We start from the raw sequence: 26155 nt of genomic DNA on the forward strand, positions 1-26155 counted from the left end.
GGAAACTTGAGAAGTTAAACAACCTGCCAAAGGTCTTAGAGCCTGAAAGGTTAGCCCATCGACCAAATCCAGCCAGGCTTTACAGCCTGCACAACCACTGGTCAGGTGGCCTAGGGCAAGTCATTCAACCTCTCAGAACTTCAGTTTGGGATGTCAGTTGGGGATAATGATACTTGCCTTGCAGCTATGTCATGCAGATTAGATATAATACATGTAAAGCACTTAGTACAGAGTCTATGTTGCATCAAATTAGCCATACAGAGAAGCTATTTTAGCATTCTCTTCCTGCTGTTCTCATTGACTACCTAAAAACTTGTGGGAGAAGACATAAGTCTCTTTATATCTCAATGAGAATAAGTATGAAGTGAGGGCACAATGAAGGCACTGGGAGCCACAGGGTTGTGGACACAGTAAGAGACCCCCAAGGACACTTTGCTTATCACAGTTTTGTACAGCTGATGGAGGACAGGCTATTATCCATGCCACAAAATTAGATGGGATATTTATGGACTGGACAATAGAGAGCCTCATTTGACCGATAAAAGGCATTATTCCTGGATCCCCTTGGGATTCCCAGGGGGAAACTGAGTTCACTTCTGTAGTAATAAAACAGCCATGACATAAACCAGTTACAGTGTACCAATGTCAGCATCTTACACACATTGTCCATCTCATTTTCACAGCAATCCCAGGAAATGGGAATTCTTTTACATTTCCATAGAGGAGGATACAAACCTAAGTCAGCTTTACTCATAAGTCCATGATTAAAATATTGTACTTATTAGAAAAGTCTGCTTGCAAGGAAAATAATCAATTCAATATACTGTAAGCAAAGGAAAACTTTTATGATAAAATAGTATTTCACAGATTCCTGAGTAAGGAACCAGAACTAGGAATAGCAAATTATCTAACTATTCATCTCTATCTATCTATCTATCTATCTATCTATCTATCTATCTATCTATCTATCTATCATCTATCTATCTATCGAATCTATCTATTCATTTATCTACTGACCTATCTCTATCTCTTTGTCTTTTCCTCTGTCTTCTTGTCCTTTTTGTAGAGCATCTCTGTACCCTTCCTCAGTCCTAGTGTAGAATTAACCACTCCATACTTCTGAAGTCATCTGCTACTGGTCCAGCCTCTCATGAGGATTTCTTTCCAAGTACCCAGGAGAAGAATCTTATTAGTCCAGCTCGAGTCAGTTGTCTTCCAATGTTTGTACTGGTCCAAAGCAGGCACTACTCTGTATTGCAGAGCATAGAGAAAGGGATTGATGCTCAAAGGTAGACCAACACGAGGAAAGATATCCTCTATAGCTATACTGCTTTTCTATGAGATTTTCAAGCATTTTTTTTTTCATTCCAGAAAATTCAAACTAAGCATGGCCTGTATTAACACAAACATTAATTAAGGAATGTGTAATAAAGGTACTTGATAGCTAAATAAATTTATTTAGGCAGAGAAATTAGTATATCTAAAATGCAGAGCAGCCAGGGAAAGTAAAATACACCAGACTAGTTTCCTAGGAGAGGCTTAACATGCTGTTTGGGTTCTATAGCAATGCTGTCTGATAGAAATAAAATAAAAAACACATGGGTAATTTTAAACATTCTAGTAACCACATGTTTTAAAAAGTAAAAAGAGAAAGGTAAAATTCATTTTGGTGATATATTTTATTCAACGCAATATCCAAAATATTATCATTTTAATGTGTAATCAATGTTAAGTATTACTAACGAGACATTTTATATTTTTGTACTAAGTGTTTGAAATCTAATATGTATTTTGCATCTCAATTTGGATGCAATTTTTTATTGGAATTATCTCATCTGAATTTAATTTTCCAAAATTTACAGTTGAAAAAGTAGGCCTATAATCACATGTTCATTATTTTACATTATCTCTTGTTCGTTATCAGGGATGAAGTTAATTCATGCCAGAGTTTCCTTGTCCCCTGAAATTCTATCATTGTTGGGGGGCAGGGGACAAAAGATGCTGACCGTGCAAACTGATGACACTGATGACAAAATGCAAGCAGGTTTTGTCCTCTCCTGGCAATTATTGTACACAGTAGGTGCTAGCCAGGAAACAACAGCCCATGTAGAGAGCACCTAATGACAGGTCCATGGGCTTTTGGCAGAAGCCAGATGAGTACGGGTCTGTAAGTAAAGTCATGGAAAGGCCACCACGCCTAACAGCCTCAATTCTGGCAGGAAAAGTTCCCTGCCAGAAAACGTAAGGTTAAGTTCTCATACTCTCCTCCCCTTGGTATTGCTGGGCCTGGTAGGGCCTCGACTTTTCTTATTCTTTTTATTCGTGTTTTGATTTAGGGAAGGAAGAGACAGCTCCAGCTCCCTTTTCTTGGCATCCCAGTCTTCATCGCGCTCATCCAGAGGCAGCCCCTTCTGCTGGGCAGCACGGCGGTGGTCTTGGCACTCGGGCTCTGCCCTAGGAAAGAAGAAAGGGGCTTCTGAACTTGGAGCAGGAGGGCCTGTCCCAGCCTGGGAATCGGCCTCTATTCACAGGTTCTGCACACAGCAATTCAGTTGAGAAGGAAGGAGGCCAAGTTTGAGCATTTCCAAGCATACACTTAGGGAAGGTCTCAGACACTAAAGAAACGACTTGGACGTGGAGAAAAATTGTGTGACCCCAGTGAGATGTTAACAGACTCAAAGATAGTCACTCAGCTTGAAGAAAATGCTACTGATTCTTGAAATGCTCACATTTATAGAGCAGCTTGCAGATTATTGGGAGACTGTTTTCATTTGTTTATTTTTAGTTTTATTTTTCATAACCGTAAAAGTGATGTGTGTTCCTTGTATAAAATTTAAAAGTACAGAAACATATAAGGAAGAAAATGAGAATCACTCACAATCACATATGTATTATATGTACGAATGGATTATGTAAAAAATATATAATTTTAAATGGATATATGGATGGATAAATAGACAATTAGATAAATAGAGCATTATACACACATAGACAATGGGAAATATACACATATATAGTTTTGTATGAGGCCAAAGGTGAGTATGTGACTTGCTTAAAGGCACTTGGAAAAGTCACTTTACAGAGAGAAAATTTGAACCAATATGAGGACAAACGGAATTTAAGAGGGTAGATAATGGTATAGGGAAGGCAAATAGCATCTTAAGTGCAAACCATTATTAAAAGCACAATTCATTCAAAGGACAGCAAACTCGCTAGTCTTTCACCCTAAGCTGAAAGTGACCTTTCAGTCTTCAGATCACACCATGTCCTTCCTCTGCCTAGTTACTCTCTGTCTTGTATTAGTGTTATTTATGTAAACAAGTTATTTCCTCTCCCAAACAGTTAAACTTCTTGATGTCCAGCACTGTATCTGGTTTATTTTAGGTCATTTTTAGTGTCTAACTCAATGACACACACATAGTAGAACTCAAAAATATTTGCTAAATGAGTGGTTTAATGTGAATCAATAAGACATTCCTTAAGTGATCCCCTTGCCTGAAGTCTAGCATTCTTCAATCCCTCACAGTACCACTGCCAACTCCTCTACTACACTAGTAAATTGCTAATGCATCTATTTCAGCCTGTGACTCCCCTGATGAGCTCACATTCTTCTGCTTGCCCTGCTCACTGTGGTCACCCTCCCCCTCACCTGACCTTATCCTCCATTCCTCTCTAGTGTGAATGCTCTGCTTAGCCAGGCCACTCATCCCTGCACTGTCCCTGCACTGTCCCTCCACTATCCCTTGCCTTCTCACATATACACACAACCTATGCACATTTCCAACTTGGTGCCTTCACTCCAAATCAACAGTTTTCCCCTCCTCCACTAGCCTGCTAGCTTTCAAGATCCAGGTTAATCCCCCCTTAATTCAGGATTCTTCTCCCTAAACCCTCTAACTGTCAGAAGGGAAGTTCTTAGTGGGAGCTGATGATAAGTAGAAATGACTCACACGTGATGTGACTGATGTGACTTTGCTGTTTTTGCCGGCTCAACACTGTCTACTTTTCTTGGTAACAGCACTCCCCACTCTTTGGAGGCAAGCACCCCTCCTGCATTTCAGTTATGCTGGGGTCATATTTCATGTTGATCCCTGGTCACTAGGGAGGGGCTGGGATTACTTAGAGAGAGTCAGTAGAGGACAGTCAAGGGCAGGACCCTGAGGAATGTCAGCATTTAAAAGGCATGCAAGAATATATCATGAGATTTATTCTTAGAAAAAGCACATTTTAAAAGTCATAAGGAATTCTAGGAGAAGTAGAAGAAAAACTAAAAGAGAATAGCATCAGATAAAACAAGGGAGAAGGGTTTCAGGAATATTAAATACCGAATTAAGTGGAGGTAAGATGTGAATTGAGAAGAGGCAATTGATTTACCGTGAGGAGATCCCTAATGACTTGAGTGACAGCTGATTCAGTATGAGGATCGGGGAAGAAGTCTGAAGCGTGGGTGAGGGATGAAGAAGTGGAGACAATTATGTAGATTAGTTTCCTCAAATGTAATGTTTCAAAGAAGTACAACTATCATGATTAATACTGAGATATATATACATATATATGTTAAAGTTCCAAGGCTACATATGACTATCAAGTAATATCAGTAAGCATTCCTATCATAATATTCAAGCAAATGAAACAATGTTGCCTTTTTAAGAGAAAAACATATTTTGAAACTTTTACAAGCAGACATAAAGACAGTTGACATTTCCAAAAAGGCACACATAATTTATGAAAATCTATTACGTTCCCAATTTAGTACAAACTCAAAGCTGATCTAATTTTGATATTTAAAATGCACCTCTTTCCTCTGGCTGAAAGTGAAATAACAAACCCTTCCAATTAACAGACATTTAAAACCTACTCAGTTTGATTGATAACAAGTCAGAGGAAGGACATTTGTCTCTCCCCAAGATTTTAGGACCTAACGTTTATCATGATCTTAGATATTGCAAACACGAACTACTAAAGAATTCAGGTGTTTCTTGATTTATATAGAGTCAAAATTCTATTCCACTGGGGAGAAGAAAGAGAGGGTAGTTGTTTATGGGTATGGAGTTTCAGTTTTACAAGATGAAAAAGTTCTGGAGATCTGTTTCACAGCAATGTAAATGTACATAACACTGATGAACTGTATACTTTAGAAACAGTTAATATGGTACCTTTTATGTTATGAGTTTTTCATCACAATAAAAATACAGAAACTATTCAAAGATTCTATTTTTTTACACAAATTATTACTATAAAACATGTTAGACACTCTGAGAGGATAAGTGTTTTTCCTTTTGGATTAAAAAAAAAAGTAGATTAGCTTTCAAGTTGCTTAGAAGTGTAGGGAAGAAGAAAGACACAGAGGAATTCAGAAGGGCCTCTAACTTTTTGTTTGTTTGAGAATACCTATTTGAACACGTTCACAGTCCAGAAAGAAGTCAAGGGAAAGGAAAAAACACTAAAAATACAAGAGAAAGAGTAAAGATGTAACAAAGAATACACGAATAATGAATGGCCTTCTAGAAGACATGACGGATTGGATCAAGAGTCTATATGGAGAGATGACACTTTACAAAGGAGGGACAGGACGGCAAGAAGGAGCTGATGTAAATATACATAAAATCTGCAGGTGTGAGCCTTGAAAAATTTGTAACTCATGGCTCAATATTTTTTCTAAAGTAGAAGGCATACCTCTGAAAGCCAGGCTGAGGTGTGATGTTGCTTTAGAATTGCCAATGAGGGAGTAGGACAGGAAGAGATAGCCAAGCTGCTCTGAGGGCTCAGATAAAAGTGGAAATATTCAAACTGCTGGTGATACCCATATATTGACATGTGGGATTTTCTCTAGCTGAACAAGCATAAACGTGGAGAAGACAGAGATTCATCTAAGGTTGGGAATTCCGGGTTATATGCTGGGTTGAGAATTAATAGCAGGAATAGCGGGAAGAGAGTGGAACAATGAAATGTATTATGGTGCTCATATGGTAGAGGAAATTTAGTGAGACCTTCAGGAAAGTGATAGATTAGGAGAAAAAGGAGAAGTTGAATGACAAGATATCTTGATGAATTCAAGACCTGGTGATAATGCAGGAACTGATAAAGTGAAGAGAGCTATGGTCACATTGTGGTATGTTAGGATTTTAAAAAGTTCAGAGAACAATGTCTGCTGATGCTGAGGTCCACAGAGGATGGAGATCATTGAATGTAGGAGATGACAGTTGAAGTTGGGGAAAAGTGAATCCGTGAGTCGGGACTCAAGTTTCTGCCTCTTTACTCCCCAAATCATCTCAATTGTGATATTGGATATTTTTAATGTAAGACATTACCTTTAAGAGAATGTCTCTTGGGTTACTTCTATGGATAACTAACCTCACCACAGGCAAAATTTTCACTTGTTCAACTCTCTGAAGATAACTGCATTTTCAGGTTCTTCAGAGGGCACCCCATCATGAACTGCCCCTGTAGATGGCATTGCTGTCTATAGTCTATATCATTTGGTTTCCAAGCAATGATGCCCTCACTCTGATACTGTACTTTCTTTGGTATGAATTGCTTGTCGAAACAATCAAATTCTAAGTTTCCAAATTTTGTTCAATCCCTCTCAGAGCTATAACTGTTATGTAAATTATTGGTGCTTAATTATGTTTGAATGCTTGGCTGAGCGAAAAAAATAAACAGGTGCTAGATAGATAAGTTCTTTGGTGTGCCTATAAGTAGGGCATTCACAGATGAACATAGAAGTTTTAAAAGATAGGAGGGTACTGAAAAATTGAAGTCTAATTCACCTGCCTCACTTTAAATATGAGACAACTGAGGGTCAGGAAGCTGCCGTGACTTGCACAAGGTCACACAGCCAGTTTGAATGCCTTTCAGAAAGCTGAAGGTCATGATTCTTGCACCATGTCCCATCTTCAAACTTGGTATCCCAATTTTCTTACCTGAGATAATTTCTGCATAATCTAAAACAACATGTTAATATAATTTTGACCCCCAAACTAGTCTTTCAAGTGAAACATTAATAAAAATAACTCAACTAAAAAAATCAATAAAATAATCATTCGCTGGCTGGATTTCCTCATTTCATTTTCATTGACCTGAGACCACAGAATCAGACAAGATCTTGATCACAGACTCCTGTTCCTCTGCTCCTTCTATAGATGGAAAAAAAATAAACTTACTTTTCCAGAAATGCCACACAGGCTTTCTGCCCATAGATCTGTGCAATCCTCTTTGGTGTGTCTCCAAAGAAGTCAGGGGCATCGATGGCAGCGTGCAATGCATGGAGAGTTCTGAGTACATTCAGATGGCCTGATTCTGCTGCAAAATGAGCTGGGGTCCAGCCCACACTAGTAACCAGGCAGGGCCTGGCTCCGTATTCTATCAGGAGCCGTAACACCTCCATTTGCCCTTAGATATACCAAGAAGAAACAGGATGAGGTTAGGATAAAGATGTCCCGAGTGGCCTGAGGCCAGGGCCAGTCTAGGTAACACAATGGAAAGGGAACCTTTGCCTTTGAGGAGCCTCCAGTTTCCAATCATCATCCCCTCCTCCCTTTTCCCTCTTCTCACCAGGAACTCAGTGCCCTACTTTACCCCACGAACCTAGTTCTCACCCAGGGCCTGAGCCCTGCAAGCCTTCCCTGTCCTCCTTCCAGGACACTCCCCTACCCTGTGCATTGCCACAGGCCCCAGGAATCTTGCTTTCTCTCCCAAGCCACACTATACCTGCCTATTGGTAAGGCCTACTCTGTTTTTGACAGTCTCAACACTGAGTCAAAACCAAATATTTTAAGTCCTATTTACATGATAGCTAGCACAAGTTAAAGCACAGGCTTTCTAGTTGATAGATGTGATTTCATATCCTGCCAATCCCACTTGCTAACAAGTGGCACCTCAGATAAGAAACAAATATCTGAGGCCAGTTTCCTAATTTGCAAATTAATGATATTACCCCTTATATCATTGAATTCTTGTAGAGTGCAGATGAAATCACAGACATGAAGTTCACAGTACAGTACCCAGCACATAGCAAATGTTCACTAAAAGGTGCTTTGGTATAGCTACCATTACTTTGCACTTAGATTTTTGCAAAAATATCCCAACTAATTTCTCTGCAGCCAGTCTTGCTTCTTGTCAACCCATTCTCCATGCAGGAATCACAATAAATGTTTAAAAAGCAAAGTTGACCATAACACTTTCTTACTTAACATTCTTTAATGGCTTTCTATTGCCAAAGCCTTTGAGAAGCCCATTGCCAGAGTTTTTGCCACTATCTTCCTCCAATTCTGTAACTGAGCTATGTAAGGCGTGAGGGATTCAATGATGAATGAAACAAACTCCCTATCCTTCTTCGTGATGTTCTATTCCTGTTAAAGGTTGAGAGAGAAAAGGGCTAATATTAATTGAGAGCAGACTATACGATAGGCACTGTACACTCGTTATTTTACTGAATTCCCATCACAGGGCTCCAAGGTGGCATTCCTGCACATATTATTTAGGTGAATAAACAGGCCCAGAGACATTAAATAACTAGCTTAAGGTACTACAACTAGTAAGTGGTGATGTCAGGATTAAAATGTTCCATCTGGGGCTGGGCGTGGTGGCTCACGCCTGTAATCCCAGCACTTTGGGAGACTGAGGCAGGAGGATCACTGGAGGTCAGGAGTTGAAGACCAGCCTGGCCAACATGGAGAAACACCTTCTCCATTAAAAATACAAAAATTCACTCGTCATGGTGGCGCGCATCTGTAATCCCAGCTACTCAGGAGGCTGAGGCAGGAGAATCGCTTGAACCCAGGAGATGGAGGTTGTAGTGAGCTGAGACTGTGCCACTGCACTCCAGCCTGGATGACAGAGCGAGACTCTGTCTCAAAAAAAAGAAAAAAAAATGAAATGAAGTTTCCATCTGGCTCTAAAGAAACGTTTGTTCCACTCCCCCACATAGCCTATTGATTGATAGCCTCATGAATGGTGGACTCAAAGGGGCAGATCTACCTAAGCATCGCCCACTCACCTTTGATTGCAGCCCAGTGAAGTGGGGTCCGGTCATTCCAGTCTACATCTTTGTAGTTTGGGTCACAGAGACCTTTCTTTAAAATCTTCTTCACTAAGCTGTAGTCTCCTGCAGCAACAGCTTGGTGAAGCTTTGTCATGTCTGACATTTTGGCCAATTCCATGACAGAAAAAAACTGTGGGAGAGACATGCCACTTAGAAAATTCTATGTAACCCTTTATTCTTAGCCAGTAATCCCACAGACTTCCGTATCATTTATTTCCTTTCCCGCCACATGCATTTGCCTCTACGTTTGCCTCATGTGTGTGGCATGAGTGTGTACTTAGACCTTAGGTCCTGTGGTTAGTGCCTGCCTGTCCCCTACCCTAAAACTATCGGTGGCTCCCACTGCACACAGAATTATGTCTAAACTCACGGGCTGATACACGGCTACCTGGCCTCAAAACATCCTCTAGTGCTATTTCCTACTCCTACTTCAGAGTTCTAGTCGTGTTCCTTTATGTTAGTTGTGTAATTCTGTGCCTTATCTTTCTTATCTGTAGAATGGATATAATCTGCCAGGGTTGTTGTAAGGATAAATGTCAATTTGCAAAAAAATTTATATTGGATACAGAGCAGGTACTCCATGAAAATTAAACAGTATTAACATTGTTACACCAGTTGAGATGGACACGCAATCACACAAATAAATACCTAAAAATTGTTATCAATGTTATGCCATAAACCAGCAGTTCTCAAACTATAGTCTGTAGACCCTCAGAAATCCCTGAGGCTCTTTCAGGGGATCAGTGAAGTCAAAGCTCTTTTCATTATATTAAAATGTTACTGGCCTTGTTTCACTGTGTTGACAATTGTTCGGATGGCTCAAAAGCAATAGTGTAGAAAACTGCTGGTGCCTTAGCATGAAGCAAGGCAATGACACCAAACTGGACCTGGAAGCATGCCATTCACCACACACTCAGAGTAAATTTTAAAAAGCCAGTTACATAGGAACATCCTAAATGAAACGATAAGAATTATTTTTATTAAATCTTTATCTTTGATTACATGACTTAATAAATGTGTTTTTAGAATACCGTACAATGAAATGTGTGAACGTTTAGAAAATATTTATCACCCTAAAGACAAATATTTTCCATGACAAAGAAAGGATGTTATGAAATCATGCATGGATAAAGAGATCCATTTGGTAGACCAATGGATTTTAATATAACAGTGTAGAAAGTGCATTGATACCATTTCAGATTGCACATTGCAACTAACCTTTAAGACACTACAACTTATACAATTTTGTTGTAGTATCAAACAATATCCATAATTATCTGAAAATATTTCTCCCTTTTCCAACTTTATATATATAATATATACATGTGTATATTATATGTACACACATATAGGTATATATAATATACATGTGTATATATGTATGTGTATATAATATATAATTATATATTATATATACATGTGTATATGTATATATATCATACATATATATGTATATATGTATGATATATATATTGTATATACGTGTGTGTGTGTGTATAACCACATTGTCTTTATATACCTTAACCAAAACAACAAACTGAATGCAGAAGCAGATACAAGAATCCAGCTGTCTTCTCTTAAGTCAGATATTAAAGAGATTGGGCAGGGGAGCGTAAAGCTATGTGACTAGTCACATTTCTTTTGTTTTGGAAAATACATTTATTTTCATAAAATGTCATTTATATTATAGTGTAATAAGTTTATTACAGTCTTTTAAATGAACTAATCAATATTTAAAAGTTTTCTCAGTTTTAATTTCCAATAGAATAAATTGACAGCTATAACCCACATAAACAAAAGCTCTCTGGGGCTCTCAATAATTTTTAAGAGTGTAAAGAAGCTCTGAGAACAAACAGGTTGAGAGCTGCTGGTGTAAACAAGGAGCTGAGATAGAAAACAAGAGTAGAGAGAGTACCATGTGAGACGGGGCCGTTGGGAATGTCTCTGATCTCAAGATTTAAGTTGGGATCACAAGAAGGAGCTGGTGTCAACCTCACTAACTGTGACCAGCAGCAGCAGCGCCTGCGAACTTGTTAGAAACACAAAATATTGTGCTCAGCCCCAGACCTACTGAATCTGAAACTCTGGGCGGGGGCTGGCCATCTTTGTTGTGGTAAGCCCTCCAGGTGAGTGCATTGAAATGTGTGAACAGCCCTGGAGGGAGAGAAAGAAAATAAAAGAAATTAAAATACAATGCCGTAAATGCCTGGGGGACAGAGAGAAAGAGCCATTCACAAAGGCTGGGAAGTAAAAGGAGCTTTCTCTAAAAGTGGCCTAAGCTGGGTCCTGAAGGGATGGGTCAGAGACATATTGGCAACTGATGGAGGTGGAGGATCCCCTGCTGAAGGACAGCCATGTCTGTGGCCGGAGTCACACACTGCAAAGGGCAAGTGGTTCCTAATGTGTAAACCAAGAGTCAATAAACTTTTTCTGTAAACAACCAGATAGTAAATATTATTAGGCCAAGAGGAAAAAAAAGAGGGGAAAAAAAGAGAAAAATATATATGCCAAGAGTCTATTATACATATGAAAGAGAAAACTCCTGCTCCACCCTGCCCTACTTTCCTGGGGTGGATCTTTCTACCTTCTTTGTACCCTGGAGGGTATCTCCTCAGCTGGAGATATTCTTAGTGGAAAGAGGACAGGCCTGAGGGGGAAGGGCCTGGTCGGTGAGATGGTCAGTTTCACTCTGCCCTAGTGATGCTCAGATCCCAGTGAGCTTTCTCTCCTCCTAGAGGGGTCATCTCCAGTTAGTTGGCAGGAGACAAGGTGGTTCATGGAGCCACCAACTCCCATACTGAGATTCCACTGCTCAGTCCCAGCAGTTGCCACCAGGAGAGTCCCCATTGTGTAAGTGGTGACCAGCAGGGCCCGGGCAGTGGCCAGGCACAGCGGTGGGCTGCTGACGGGGCAGCAGGGGCAGAGGGCATTGCCTGGGCTTGCTCTGGGAGTCTCACTGTGCCATCCCATGGAGATTCAGCACCTTAAATGGTGACCACGGGCCTACAAAAACGGGGTGAGTAAGATTTGGTCTGTAGACCATAGTGTGGCAACCTCTGATGTACACAAATCATTAGAGATCTTATTAAAATGCAGATTCTGATTTAGTAGGTCTGGAACCTGGCCTGAGATTCAGCATGTGTAACAAGTTCTCACAGTGCTACTAGCTCACTTACCACACTCTGAGTAGCAATATCTCTGTGGCTAAAAAGTAAGGTATAGACTGGCAGGAAGCAAGATTGGAGAGCTGAGGAGGGAGTAAGGATGTGGTAGCTGTTCTCAACTGAGGGGCTACATGAGAATCAGCAGTGGATTTTTAAAAATACAGATGCCTGGGCCTCAGTCCAAAAGGAATCAGAATTTTGGGGTGTGCAGGACAAGGATTGGGCATGTTTTGTGAAATAGATGCTCTGTACATACTATGTTAGGTAAGAGAGAAGATGGCACAGACTGCATTTTACTTTTAAAATTCATTTTAATAAAATCCCTTATACTGGAGTGTTTGATCAATGATAAAATTGTAAACAAAAACACTAGAGTGTTTCTAATCTGAGGGTGCCACTAAAACAAAACCGTTTTTTAAATCAGTGTCTAGAAGTCTTTTCGCTTGCCTTTCATAGAAGCCTTCAAACAGGTTTACATTTCAACCAACCTCATTTGTCCCACATTTGAGTTCATGCCAAGATTCCATAACTTCCCATGGATGAGTTGCAATTCAAGTGGAAGCATTGGGCAGCAAAATTTATTTCCAGAGAAATGGAAAATCTGATTCTAAAAAATTGTATGGAAATGCAAGTGATCCAGAAGAACTGAAACAATCTTGAAAGAGAACAAAGTTAGAGGACTCACACTTCCTGATTCCAACAAGTATACCAGGACAATTCAGTGACAAAATAACAGTCTTTTCAATAAATGCTGCTGAGACAACTGGATATCTATAGGTAAAAGAATGAAGTTGCTCCTTTCCCTCACAGAGATTTATTCCTGTGTTTTCCCCTAAGAGTTTTATAGTTTTAAGTCTTACTATTAGGTCTGTGATCCATTTTGAGTTAATTTTTATACATGACACTTGCTGCAAAACAATTGAACATAAATGTAAGGGTTTTTTTCTAGACTCTCAATTCTACTCCATTGCTCTAAATATCTATCTTCATGCTAGTACTACACAGTCCTGATTACTGTAGGTTTGTAGTAAGTTTTGAAATGGGAAAGTCTGACTATTCCAATGGGCTATATACCCAAGAGAAGAAAAATAGATATCCATATAAACATTCGTACATGAATGTTCATAGAAGCATTATTTATAATAGGCAAAAGTGGAAATATCCCGAAGGTTCATCAATAGATGAATACACAAAATGTGGAGCATCCATATAAAGGATTATTATTTGGCAATAAAAAGGAATAAAGTACTGATACATACTTTATGGATGAACCCTGAAACATGCTAAGTGAAAGAAGCCAGTTACAGAAGACCACATATTGCATACTTCCATGTATGTGGAATGCTCAGAATAAGCAAATCTAGATAGCTAGAATGTATACTATGGGCAGCCTAGGGCTAGGATGGAGGTTGGGGTGGGGAGTGACTGCTGATAAGTACAGGATTTCTTTTTGGGGTGATGAAATGTTCTTAGATTAGATGCTTTCACAACACCAAAAGGCCAAAAACCACTGAATTGTACATTTTAAATGAATCGAATTTTATGGTATGTGAATTGTATCTTAATAAAGCTGCTTTAAAAAATACCTATTAATTAGAAGCTTTCTACAGAACAAAAACAAACACAATTTGTTTGCAGAAAATATATGCAATTCACTAGCTTAGCATTGACTACTGAAATTTATCAATTGGTTCCTTTAGCAACCAATCCTTGTGAATTTGATTAAATGCACTTGATTTCCTATCTTTCTGGTGGATGTGTCTCTACCAGAAAGATAGGAAATCAAGTGCAAAGTAGTCAATAAATATCAGTTCTAATAAATGTCAGTGATTTTTAATAACTATAGTAAATAAGAGAGGGTAACATAAAGGCACTTACTGTCTTGTGTGAAATCCAAGGAGCTCTGTGCTGGCAGGCAGTCCTAACTATCCGGAGTGTTGTGCCCATGCCATGGAAACTGACTCCTCCTTCTGCATGAAAGCCAGCCAGTCAACTTCAGCTTCCCTAGGTGTTTGATGGGGTAGGATCCCCAGTCTGTTTCACATCCTAACTCTTCAGCAGTTCCAGCTATCTTTTTTAGTCCAAATGTGCTGGCCCTTAACAGGATCTTTCAAATAGTATTTAATGCAAAAATAAAAATAAAAATAAAAAAAGCTGTGAATGATTTTCTGCCCATATAACACTGTGATGGAGGTAGGCTGCATAGTGACCGTGTATCCATAGGAGATGTGAGACCTGTGGGGGAGTGGGGACAGTTTGGGCTCCTCACATTCAGAACCAGTTGTCAGGTCTTGGGCAAGTTCCTTAACTTTAGAGAGATTTTTTTTTTCCTCAAAAATAACATGAAATTTTAACATCTTTTTTTGCATAGTGCTATTAAATATGATTAGTTAAAATAATTTAGAAAACACTTGGCACAGGGTAGATGCTTTTACAAAGAAGAAGAAGAGGAAGAAGAAGAGGAAGAGGAAGAAGAAGAGGAAGAGGAAGAAGAAGAAGAAGAAAAAGAAGAAGAAGAAGAAGAAGAGGAGGAGGAGGAGGAGGAGGAAGGTCAATGAAAAATTCCTAGGTGCTTTCTTTTTACTTCCTGTTTTTACCACTTGCTCTAAGTGAAAATCTACCATATTGATGATGATGCTGGTCAAAAAGACCTTATTTCTTCTTCCTTCCTTTCTACATTTTCCCTGCCTTTTCCTTCTCTCCTTCCTTCTCTTTTTCCCTCTCTCTGAAGGGAGTTCCTCTCTCTCACTCTCTCTCTCTTACTCTCTTTCCCACGTCCCTCATTCTCCATCCATTTCTCTCCCTGCCTTCCTTCCCATATATATTTAGCAAATGCCTTATATCTGTCAAGCCCCACTGTACTGGGCCCTGTGAAGATCAAGACACCCATTGTTCCTGTCTTCCTTGAGCTTATGGTCTAGATAAGAATAAACAAGAAAACAAATAAATGTACACAAGTAGACTCACAACCTGTACAAGTACCATGAACAAACAACCTACAATAGCAGACAACACCAGGAAAGGAGTGTGGGCAACCTTTGGGGATGACATTTGAGCGTCTGAAGGAAGACCTGGCACGGGAGAAGAAATCAGGCATCTGAAGAGCTAGGGAAGGTGACCTCGGTGGTGGGAGGAGAGGAGCTTGGCTTAGATGAAGAATGAAGAAGAGGATGATGCAGCTGGTTTATGGAGTGTGGGGCAAGTAGAAGATGAGATCATTCCCGGTCTACTAGGACACGGTAAGGAGTTTGGATTTTATTCCAACTACAAAGAATAGACATTAGAAACACTTAAACAGTGAAGAAGAATGTGCAACTTTCATTTTCTTAAAAGACTACTTTGACTATTATGTGGAGAATGGAGCAAAGGGAGACAAGATGGAAAGCAGGAAGACTGCTAAGGAGGCTACTGTGGAAGTCTAAACAAGAAAGGATGGTGACTTGGTGAACTGTGGCCATAGACATGAAAGAAGTGAGTGAAATTAAAAGTTTTTTAGGAGGGAACATTGACAGGAGTTGCCAATGGATTAGGCATCAGTACTGGGGGGAAAGAGGGCATCAAGGATGACCCTTGGGTTTCTGGCTTGATGAACCTGGTGGAAGGTGGTGACATTGGTGGTAGGTGGTGACTGGGGTAGGGCCAAGTTTGGGTAAGGGAAGGACAGTATAAATGAAGTGTTCTGTTTCAATGTGTTAAGTTTGAGATACCTACAAGACACCCAAATATCAAGTAGGAATCTAGAGTTCTGTGACTTTGGGCTAAAGATACATATACTGGAGTTATCAGCATATAGGTGTCATTTAAAGATGTAAGAGTATATAAGATAATCTAAGGATAGCAAGTGCAGAGATGAGACCCAAGCTCTCAAGCCCTTAGATCTGGCAGCAAAGAATAATTAGCAAAGGGTATTAAGAAGCACCACTGAGAGGTAGGAGGAAAACCAGGAGAATTGAGTCTTATGGAAGCCAAGAGAACAGTGTGGTTAGAAGCAGTAGCTGTCAACCATTTAAAAGGGAGTAGATTTAATGTGTGTCTATCACAACCAGAAAGATGCATATGAGACCCCTTCCCCACCCTCAAAGAGCTCAGTATCTCATCACCCTTTCTAAGATTTGTAACAGTCCCGGTTCATATCAGGGGAACTCACCCCTGATAGTTAACATGGGTTCTTCTCTATTTCCCTAAGCATCGACTGGTCTGAGAAATGAAGGGAAAGAGTACAAAAGAGAGAAATTTTAAAGCTGGGTGTCCAGGGGGGACATCACATGTTGACAAGTTCCATGATGCTCCCTGAGCCATAAAACCAGAAAGTTTTTATTAGTGATTTTCAAAAGGGGAGGGAGTGTACAAATAGGGTGTGGGTCACAGAGATCACATGCTTCACAAAGTAATAAAGTATCACAAAGCAAATGGAGGCAGGGCGAGATCACAGGACCACAGGATGGGGTGAAATTAAAATTGCTAATGAAGTTTTGGGCACGCATTGTCATTGATAACATCTTATCAGGAGGCAGGGTTTGAGAGCAGACAACCTGTCTGACCAAAATTTATTAGGTGGGAATTTCCTCATCCTAATAAGCCTGGGAGCACTACAGGAGACCGGGGCTTATTTCATCCCTTCAGCTTTGACCGTAAAAGACGGCCACCTCCAAGGGGGCCGTTCATAAGCCTACCCTCAGGGGTGCATTCTCTTTCTCAGGGATGTTCCTTGCTGGAAAAAGGAATTCAGTGATAGTTCTCCTATTTGCTTTTGAAAGAAGAGAAATATGGCTCTGTTCTGTCTGGCTCACTGGCAGTCAGAGTTTAAGGTTATCTCCCTTGTTTCCTGAGCAATGCTGTTATCCTGTTCTTTTTTCAAGGTGCCCAGATTTCATATTGTTCAAACACACATGCTCTACAAACAATTTGTGCAGTTAATGCAATCATCACATGGTCCTGAGGCGACATACATCCTCCTCAGTTTACGAAGATGATGGGATTAAGAGATTAAAGTAAAGACAGGCATAGGAAATCACAAGGGTATTGATTGGGGAAGTGATAAGTGTCCATGAAATCTTCACAATTTATGTTCAGAGATTGCAGTAAAGACAGGTGTAAGAAATTATAAAAGTATTAATTTGGGGAACTAATAAATGTCCATGAAATCTTCACAATTTATGTTCTTCTGCCATGGCTTCAGCCGGTCCCTCCATTTGGGGTCCCTGACTTCCTGCAACATCTCTCCCTTTCTTTTTATATAAATGTGCCATGGCTATGAAGGTTTGTTCATTCTCTCGATTTTGAAGCCAGATTCTTTGACTGGTCCAGCACACTAAAAACAAGCTGATTAAACAGAGAAACATAATTCCAAAATGTACTACAGTGGAGTCCCCAGTAGACTTAATCCAAGTCAAGAGGTTTAATCCATAAATATTTTCTGCCACCTGATCTAACACCTCAGCTCTAGGCACAATGGATAAGTGAGCTTGAGAGGCTTCAAAAATTTGTTTCTTTAATTTAGTTATGTCCAATGATAAATTGTCTTCCCTACCCAGAAGGTGTCCTTTGACCATTTCCCATGAATGATCAGTCTTGTTTTAGGAATACAGGGTGATACAGAAATCAGAGGTATTCCAGTCACACTGCTTTTGCATGCAATGTTTGAGACATTATAACAGACTGTCTTAAATCATTAATTTGATTAGCCAATTTTTGATCAATGCCTTGTTGAGAATTCTACATTTGGGTGGAATTGGTTTGCTGATCATTAACAAAATGAGCCGTTTGAATAGATTGATGTAATGCCATTCCAGCAGTGGTGGCCAGCGCAGTGACTGTAATTAGGCCCATGATCACAGCAATTAAAGTAAAAACAAATCTCTTAGATCTTTTTAGAATTCACTGTAACACTTCATTAATTAAATGTATTGAGTGGGAGGATTTCCAAGGTCTGGGCAAAGTTACTGGAATCCAGATTCCTTCTCGAGCTCGAACCAACATTACACTTTTCCTGGAGTCAAAATGGGAGTTAATACAACAGTAAAAGCAAATTTTTCACAATCCAATTTATGTAAAGCAATATGAAAAAAAGACAATCTTTAAGATCAATAACTATGAGGGGCCAATTTTTAGGTATTAAAGTAGGGGCAGGCATGCCAGGTTGGACGGCTTCCTTAGGTTTAATTACAGTGTTAGTGGCCCTTAAATCGGTTACCATCTGCCACTTGCCTGATTTCTTTTTTGCTAGAAACACTGGAGAATTCCAGGGGGAAAGAGAGGGTTCCACATTTCCAAGTTGTAACTGTTCAGTAAGCAGTTGAGTTAAAGCCTACAGTTTTATTTTATTTATTTATTTATTTATTTATTTATTTATTTATTTATTTATTTATTTTAGAAAGTGGCCACTGCTGAATCCAAATGGGTGTGTCAGATTTTCATTGTAAAGGGATAGGATCAGGAAGCGTGGCAGCAGCCGCCACTAAAACAGTCCTGTTTTCTTTTATAATAACTGGGACGGGTTTAGTAATCCCTTCATGTTTTGGACCGAGACCGAGACCAGGAACAAACCCCATGTTTTCCATCATATGCTGACTGGGAGCACTATAAAAGTTACATGGAATATTAATTTTAGCCTCAGTATCTACTAGGCCATCAAAGCTTTTTTCCTTGAATGTGTACGGTGTAGGTGGGCCATTGTTTAGAAATTACATTAATCCAAGAAGTGGCCTTTTCACCGCCAGAGCCCATCCCAGGGCCACCATCCCAGGGCCACATGTCTTGTCTCCTTTGTTTAAAATGATATTAGGTAGTAAAAGCAATTGAGCTTGTTTAACAGTAGTAAAAGAAACAGGAGCTTGGCCCGGGGCACATAATTTATCCCAAGCTCTCATACACACCTTTGTTACTTGTTTTGTGATAAGAGTATCAAAACCTAATTGGGCATAAGTATTAGAGAAACTATCAGAACCTGTGAGCTGAGCCTGAGTAACTAGAATGCCATTAGTTCGATTTAGTTGAGCCTGCAGACAGGCCTCCTCTGCCCACCAAGCTGAGATAGAACAGCTTTTTGCCAAAAGGTCCCAGTCTAAAGGGAGCAAAATGACCTCAGTACAAAAAGTTTGTAATACCATTTTAGCATAAGAAGAAGTAGGGCAATACCGAGTACAAGCATCCTTAAATTATTTTTAAAAAGTAAATTTGAGCAGCGCATATCAACGCAGACTGGAATGAGAGTGTGAGAAAGGGGAATTGAAGAAGTAGAAGAAGCAGAAGTATACTGGTGATCACAGGCATTTATGTGTGAAGAAGGGTACAGAGAAGCAGGCTGAGTGGATGGCAAAGTGACCAGTTGAGGAACCGAAACGACAGGAGGGTGAGGGGCTGAAGTGGACAGGAAGGGCCTATAGAATTACAGGTAAATTGTAGTTTGGTCCTGGAGCCATTAGGTAACACCCAGAGGCAAATGCTGCAAAGGTTTGAAGAGGGAAGAATTAGCATATCTATGGTCCATATGGTCCCAGGCTGTGTGAGTCCTGGCCTCGGGAGCTTCAAGTACCGGCTCTTCATGAAAAAAAGTAGGATCATCAGGGGGTAACATTAAGCCAAAGTCACTAGAGTTAGACATTGAATTTTCGGTATCTTTAGGTAGGGGAGGAATAGCTGAAGGGAGAGGCTGATCTGATAATGAAGGCCCTGTGGGAGAGGAAAGTTGAGGAGGTATTAGGATGGCATGCACAAAGGCCCAATCATCCCAAACAGTGTTGGAAACATAATTCCCTGTCAAGACCAGTTCCTGGAATGCTGCAACAAGATCCCATACTTTTACATATATGGTTCCTTTTTCAGGAAACCGAGGACAGTATTTTTCCACTGCCCTGAATAGAGTGACCATATTTTCCATGGTTACTCGGACCCTTCCCTGTTTTAACAGGTCTACATCTAAGGTTCCTTTTTCAGGAAACCAAGGACAGAATTTTACCACTGTCCTGAATACAGTGACCATATTTTCCATGGGCACTCAAACCCTTTTCTGTTTTAACCGGAGTTTAATATAGAAGAGGTAAGTATAATTTTTATACTCCATATGACCCACAGTTAACCCAGACCATACACAGACTACTTACCAGTTATCAGGGAGTTGAACACGCATATCTGTGGACCATACCAATGACGTTTCTCCACACCTACCAAAGGGAATCAGGTTCCCACATGCACCTAGGAAAAAAGAAAAAACCACGTTGCCGCATCAGATATCAGGGGAACCCACCCCTGATAGTTAACGTGGGTTCTTTTCTATTTCCCTAAGCATCGACTGGTCTGAGAAAGAAAGGGAAAGAGTACAAAAGAGAGAAATTTTAAAGCTGGGTGTCCCGGGAAGGCATCACATGTTGGCAGGTTCTGTGATGCTCCCCAAGCCATAAAACCAGCAAGTTTTTATTAGTGATTTTCAAAAGGGGAGGGAGTGTACGAATAGGGTATGGGTCACAGAGATCACATGCTTCACAAAGTAATAAAATACCACAAAGCAAATGGAGACAGGGTGAGATCACAGGACCACAGGATGGGGCGAAATTAAAATTGCTAGTGAAGTTTCAGGCATGCATTGTCATTGATAACATCTTATCAAGAGGCAGGGTTTGAGAGCAGACAACCTGTCTGACCAAAATTTATTAGGTGGGAATTTCCTCATCCTAATAAGCCTGGGAGCACTACAGGAGACCGGGGCTTATTTCATCCCTTCAGCTTTGACCATAAAAGACGGCTGCCTCCAAGGGGGCCGTTCATAGGCCTACTCTCAGGGGTGCATTCTCTTTCTTAGGGATGTTCCTTGCTGAGAAAAATAATTCAGTGATATTTCTCCTATTTGCTTTTGAAAGAAGAGAAATATGGCTCTGTTCTGTCTGGCTCACTGGCAGTCAGAGTTTAAGATTATCTCCCTTGTTTCCTGAGCAATGCTGTTATCCTGTTCTTTTTTCAAGGTGCCCAGATTTCATATTATTCAAACACACATGCTCTACAAACAATTTGTGCAGTTAACACAATCATCACAAGGTCCTGAGGCGACATACATCCTCCTCAGTTTACGAAGATGATGGGATTAAGAGATTAAAGTAAAGACAGGCATAGGAAATCACAAGAGTATTGATTAGGGAAGTGATAAGTGTCCATGAAATCTTCACAATTTATGTTCATAGATTGCAGTAAAGACAGGCATAAGAAATTATAAAAGTATTAATTTAGGAAACTAATAAATGTCCATGAAATCTTCACAATTTATGTTCTTCTGCCATAGCTTCAGCTGGTCCCTCCATTTGGGGTCTCTGACTTCCCGCAACAGGTTCAGCTTGATTTCATTGGACAAATACTTGATGAGTAACTAGTATGTGTTGACGCAAGGGTACAGAAGCAGAAGTCCTGCCCTCAAATAGCTTGTAATAAGGGACAGATGGTAAAAAGTTGCATGCATCTGTGGCCTCACCTTCTCTTTACACCCTCTCACAGGTTTCCTTCCCCTAATAACAGGTGTCTGACATCTAATTTCTTGGCAAGTCATAAGCTGGCCAGAGAGTAAGGCAACCAAAGGCAGAGGCCCCCAGGATTTCCCCAGGATTTTCCACAAGTCCAGAGTGATCTACTTCCACTATACTAAAAAGAAGAAGGAGAAGAAGAAGATGAAGTGATGAAAAAAGGTGCAAAATACTATAGTATGTTTTGAATAAAAAAAATAAAACTTTGACATAATACACAGAGTTCTATAAAAATAAGGCCAAAATAAATCTTCATCTTATGAAAATATTAATTATTTGCTAACTACAAGTAATAGGGTCTGCTAACGTGATACTCAGTTTGTATGATACGTGTTTCTCTGTGCTCTTAGTGTGCCTTTGTGACTGAATGAAGGTCAAAAGTCTACAGTCAAGAGTCTCTCACTTATCCTGCGATAGGTCACAGAGGTCACCTGGGGCAATATCTATGGGTCAGCCATTGATCTTTGGTCACATTGGCTAAAGCACTGGGACTAAATTTTCTGGATGAGGTGATTTGCAGGAGACCTTTTTTTCCATAGAATCAAAGTCATTTTTAGATCAGGAAGAAACTCTGGAAATAATATATCCAAAACTCATTTTATAGGTGAGAATATTGAGAGCCATTGACATTAAATTATTTATTTAAAGTAACACTGCTGCTGTGTTTTAATTCATCTCTTACCACCTCCCGGACCCCAGCTAAGTTCAACATACATAATCTATGCACAGCAACTGCACATTACGGGTTCAGTTCAGGGCTCAGGGTTCAGGGTTGAATGGGTGTGGTCTAGGCAGCTCCGCCACCCATGAGCTGCTGACTCTTGCTCGGAACACTGAGATTTGATTCTCTCCTACCTCCCTCCAATTCTAAAGAGGATGATAATAATAACAAACCCATATAGGCTTTGTTCTAAGTACTTGAAAACACATTAACAAGTTTATTTCTGTGGGGCAGGTACACCTATTATGCCTGCTTTACAGAAGCAAAAACAAAGGCACATAGTAATCAAGTAACTTCCTTAAGTTTACAAAGTTAGCTGTGGGACAGTTCTGGTAGTTTGGTTGCAATATCCATGTTCTTATCTACTATGCTACACATTGCCTCCTGAGGTGGAAGTCAAACTTAACATTTGAAAGTTATTGAAGTTAAGACTTCTCTCCCCGGGAAATAACCCAGTTTCAACTTCAATATGTATGAAAGAGGCAATACAGTAAAGGGACGGAATGGTGACTTGGACAATGGGAGTGGCAGGAAGGAAATGGAATATCTGTTAGATGCCTTTGTGCATGAGGTATTGTTCTAAGTATTTTATGGATATTATTTCATCAGTCCTAACACCAAGCCTGAAATACAGATAACTTGCAGGCAAAGAAACAGGCTCAGCGGCTCTGCCTATGGAGTAGCCATTCTTTTCTTTCTCTACTTCTCTCTTGAAAAAAAAGAAAAGAAAGAAACTGAGGCTTAGAGGGCTTACACATACTCAAAGCAGGTCTCTCTACTTCTTGTTGAGTGTTATGAGGATGAGAGCTGATGAAACTTGGTGCCTGATGGCGCTACTACCAAAGCTCAGACCTCAGGCAAGTTCTCGAGTTCCCTGCCTCTGGGACTAGGAGGGAAAGAGTTGGGTTCCTTCTGGGCTTCTGGATTATTCATTCCCTTCTGTATATATCCATTTTACTGGAGCTTTCACAGGGCCTCCTAGTCAAGGAGTAGGACCTGAGTTGACATCTTGGACCACCCATGGGAAGAGACTGGAGAAAAAGCCTGTGCTGGATGTAGGATTCCAGCATTGCTGCTAATCAGTCCAAACTGGAAGTGTGTGTCAATCCATCATGAAGCTTGTAACATCTTGTTCTGGGGAGTTAGGATTTCCAAGTGGACCATGTTTCCTCTAAAGTGTTATTTGAAGCAGATACTAGCTTCAAAGACACAGCTATGGCTCTCCTCTCAGTCTCTCCTGTATGCTGCACAAACTGAAGGTGGGCCTACGTAGCTCCCTCACTCTGTAGACCCTGACTCTTGCATGGGTTTACAAAAGGGCTCCATATCATTGCCTTGGTATCTCATATGCCTTCCACCTAGGAGCCCTTGTCCAGACAAGTCATCCTTTTTAGCCTCTCTGGTATACCTATTGTCCCCATATCAAGTTCCTTGAAGGAGTTTCTTTGGGGGATAAATTCACAACAAATTATTTCCTGAGTACCTGATCACACATGTGAAAAAGATCACTTCTGTCTTTAAGAAGTTATTAATCTAGTTGAGGAGGTAAGATATTGCACAACAAAATGTAATTGAGGCTATGTTAAATGCTGTAACAGGGGCACTAAAGCACTTGAAGACTGGTATATAGGAATAAGCGGGTATGCTGGACATCTTCCATTTGTCTCATCAGATCCACTCTTCATTGTTCCCACCTGGCATCCGTGGGCTCTGGCGCCACTGGCTTCCAGTCGGGCCTGGGCAATTTCCATCATGAGATTGGAGGGTGGATGGAGAATGGGTTTGGAATATTTAGTCCCTTGGCCTCCCTCCTGCCTGAATGCCAAGGATTTGCTGTGACGGTCACAGCTCCTGCCTGGTGGCCTTCTCTATAGAGTTGTTCTTGCTAGGTCACAGCTACTGTTTTCTCCTCTTGCTCCTGCAGGTCCATGCATGATAAGGGCTCTTCAGTGTTGTTTGCCCAGAGTCACTGCACTATGCCTTGTTAGGTTTCCTAAACTCTCCTTTCACCTTTGTCCACATTCACTTTGTTAAACATTCATCCAATAATCCAGTTTGAGCATGCTGTGTGCTTCCTGCCAGGACCTGGACCAATAAAGTAGGAATTCAACAAGCCAAAGGGATGCCACGACATGACATCCAGAATCGTTGAGCATAAAGTGAACTGAATATGGGAGGCCTAAATGAAAAAGAGCTTGAGGCCAGATCCTGGGAGGACACAAATGCCATGTCAGGATGTCTAGATTTTATCTGTACCTGTGTCCAGTGGGAAATGTTGGCAGTTACTGAATGGGGAAGTAGACTGAATTAAAGTCCATCCTTTATTTTTGGAGATGTAATTTTGCCATAACAATGTAAAATGTATTCTGGGGTAAAGGATACCCATGGAGGTGGAAGAACGAGTTAGAAGACAAAAATATGCATAAACTGTGACTCAGAAAATTCATTTCTAGGTATTTCTCACAAACAAATAATTAAAAACATGCATAAAAATTTAACTGCAATGATAGTCACTGAAGTACCTTTTCAAAAATTAAAAATTATGAATAACCCAAATTTTCACTAACAAGAAAATAAATATTTAGCCTTTCAAACCGATGCTGTAGATGTGGATCTGTTGGCTTAGTAAAATGCTAGTATTATATGGCTGAATGAAAATAGAGTCTTATCAAAATAGCCAATAATTTCAGTATATGTATTTGTTTATGTGGAAAAAGCCTAAATGGATATACATTTAATTAGTAATAAGAACTTTTTAAAATAATGAGCATGTATAATTTGTGTAAACAAAAGAAACATTTTGTAATTGTCAGGGTTAGACCTTTTGAGGGCCTTGATTAGCACGAAAACAGTAGGAACTGCACAACTAGATAAAGGATGTGGGTGACTGAATCACAGTGTCAACTGAGAGAAACCTGGGAGTTCGGATTTAGCACAATGCCTGCTACATCTTGATTAAGGTGAGTAAGGGTGTTATCAATGACTGGGGTAAGGAAAAATGCCCTGAAGACCAATTTGGCAGTCCGGGTGGTAGAACCCAGTTACTGAATGCATACAAAAAAACCCATTGTGACATTCACAGTTCTCAAGTCCCTAAGTGAACCACATCCACAAAAGATATCAAGGCATTGCCAATGAGGAATGAAGGCTTAGTCTGGCATTGGATAATTCGTTTTTGAATTGGCTAAAATATCAAATAAAAGATTAGTTTTTTCTACTTCAAAAACTTAGAGGCATAGTTACTATCATTGAACTCTTGGATCTCAAATTCTATTCTCAGACCATGATATGCTACCTTCCCACTTCTGTCACTCTGTCTTGTGGTAGGTTCTTCCAACCCACACAAACCACCAGTATCTTCCAGGTCTTCCTAGTTATTCACATACATATTCATATATGTATGAATTGTCTTTCTCATATGTATATTTATGTGAGATATGGCAAGATTTCTCTTCAAACAGCCTGCTCAGCTTCTTATTCTCTAATTCCAAATTACCACCCCTCTTTCTTCTTTCTGATTTTACTACATGCCCAGGCATGCCACAGCCCCAGCTCACATTTCTTTCCTTATTTGGGAATGGACTGGCACTCTAGTCCTCTGTAGATGACCCCTTTCTCCTCTCCCGTCTCTCCCATCATAAGCCCACCTTATCTAAGAAAGTTTAAATATTTAGCCAATCGAGTCCAGTTTAGATTGTGCCATCTGACCCCAACCAATGGG

The 26155-nt window shown here is 40.1% G+C and overlaps 1 protein-coding gene across 1 annotated transcript; it reads right to left on the bottom strand.

Annotated features, from left to right (window-relative positions):
- Positions 1-1663: 1663 nt before the first annotated feature.
- On the bottom strand, positions 1664-9173 carry ANKRD66 (ankyrin repeat domain 66). The gene is made up of 3 exons (XM_065543937.2): positions 8999-9173; positions 7164-7392; positions 1664-2454 (listed from the first exon to the last, which is right to left on the bottom strand). Exons 1-3 carry the CDS (start codon positions 9159-9161, stop codon positions 2256-2258), a joined length of 591 nt encoding a protein of 196 aa, XP_065400009.2. The 5' UTR covers positions 9162-9173; the 3' UTR covers positions 1664-2255.
- Between the last annotated feature and the right edge of the window lie 16982 nt (positions 9174-26155).

The sequence above is a fragment of the Macaca fascicularis genome, chromosome 4 (assembly GCF_037993035.2).
Source record: "Macaca fascicularis isolate 582-1 chromosome 4, T2T-MFA8v1.1".
Lineage (NCBI taxonomy): Eukaryota > Metazoa > Chordata > Mammalia > Primates > Cercopithecidae > Macaca > Macaca fascicularis.

Coding starts and splice junctions, on each gene's coding strand:
- ANKRD66 (XM_065543937.2), bottom strand. CDS start 9,161: ATGGAATTGGCCAAAATGTCAGACATGACAAAGCTTCACCAAGCTGTT. Junction 7,393..8,998: donor TCACTGGGCTGCAATCAAAG/GTGAGTGGGCGA, acceptor GGTATATCTAAG/GGCAAATGGAGGTGTTACGG. Junction 2,455..7,163: donor TGTGTGGCATTTCTGGAAAA/GTAAGTTTATTT, acceptor CTTCTTTCCTAG/GGCAGAGCCCGAGTGCCAAG.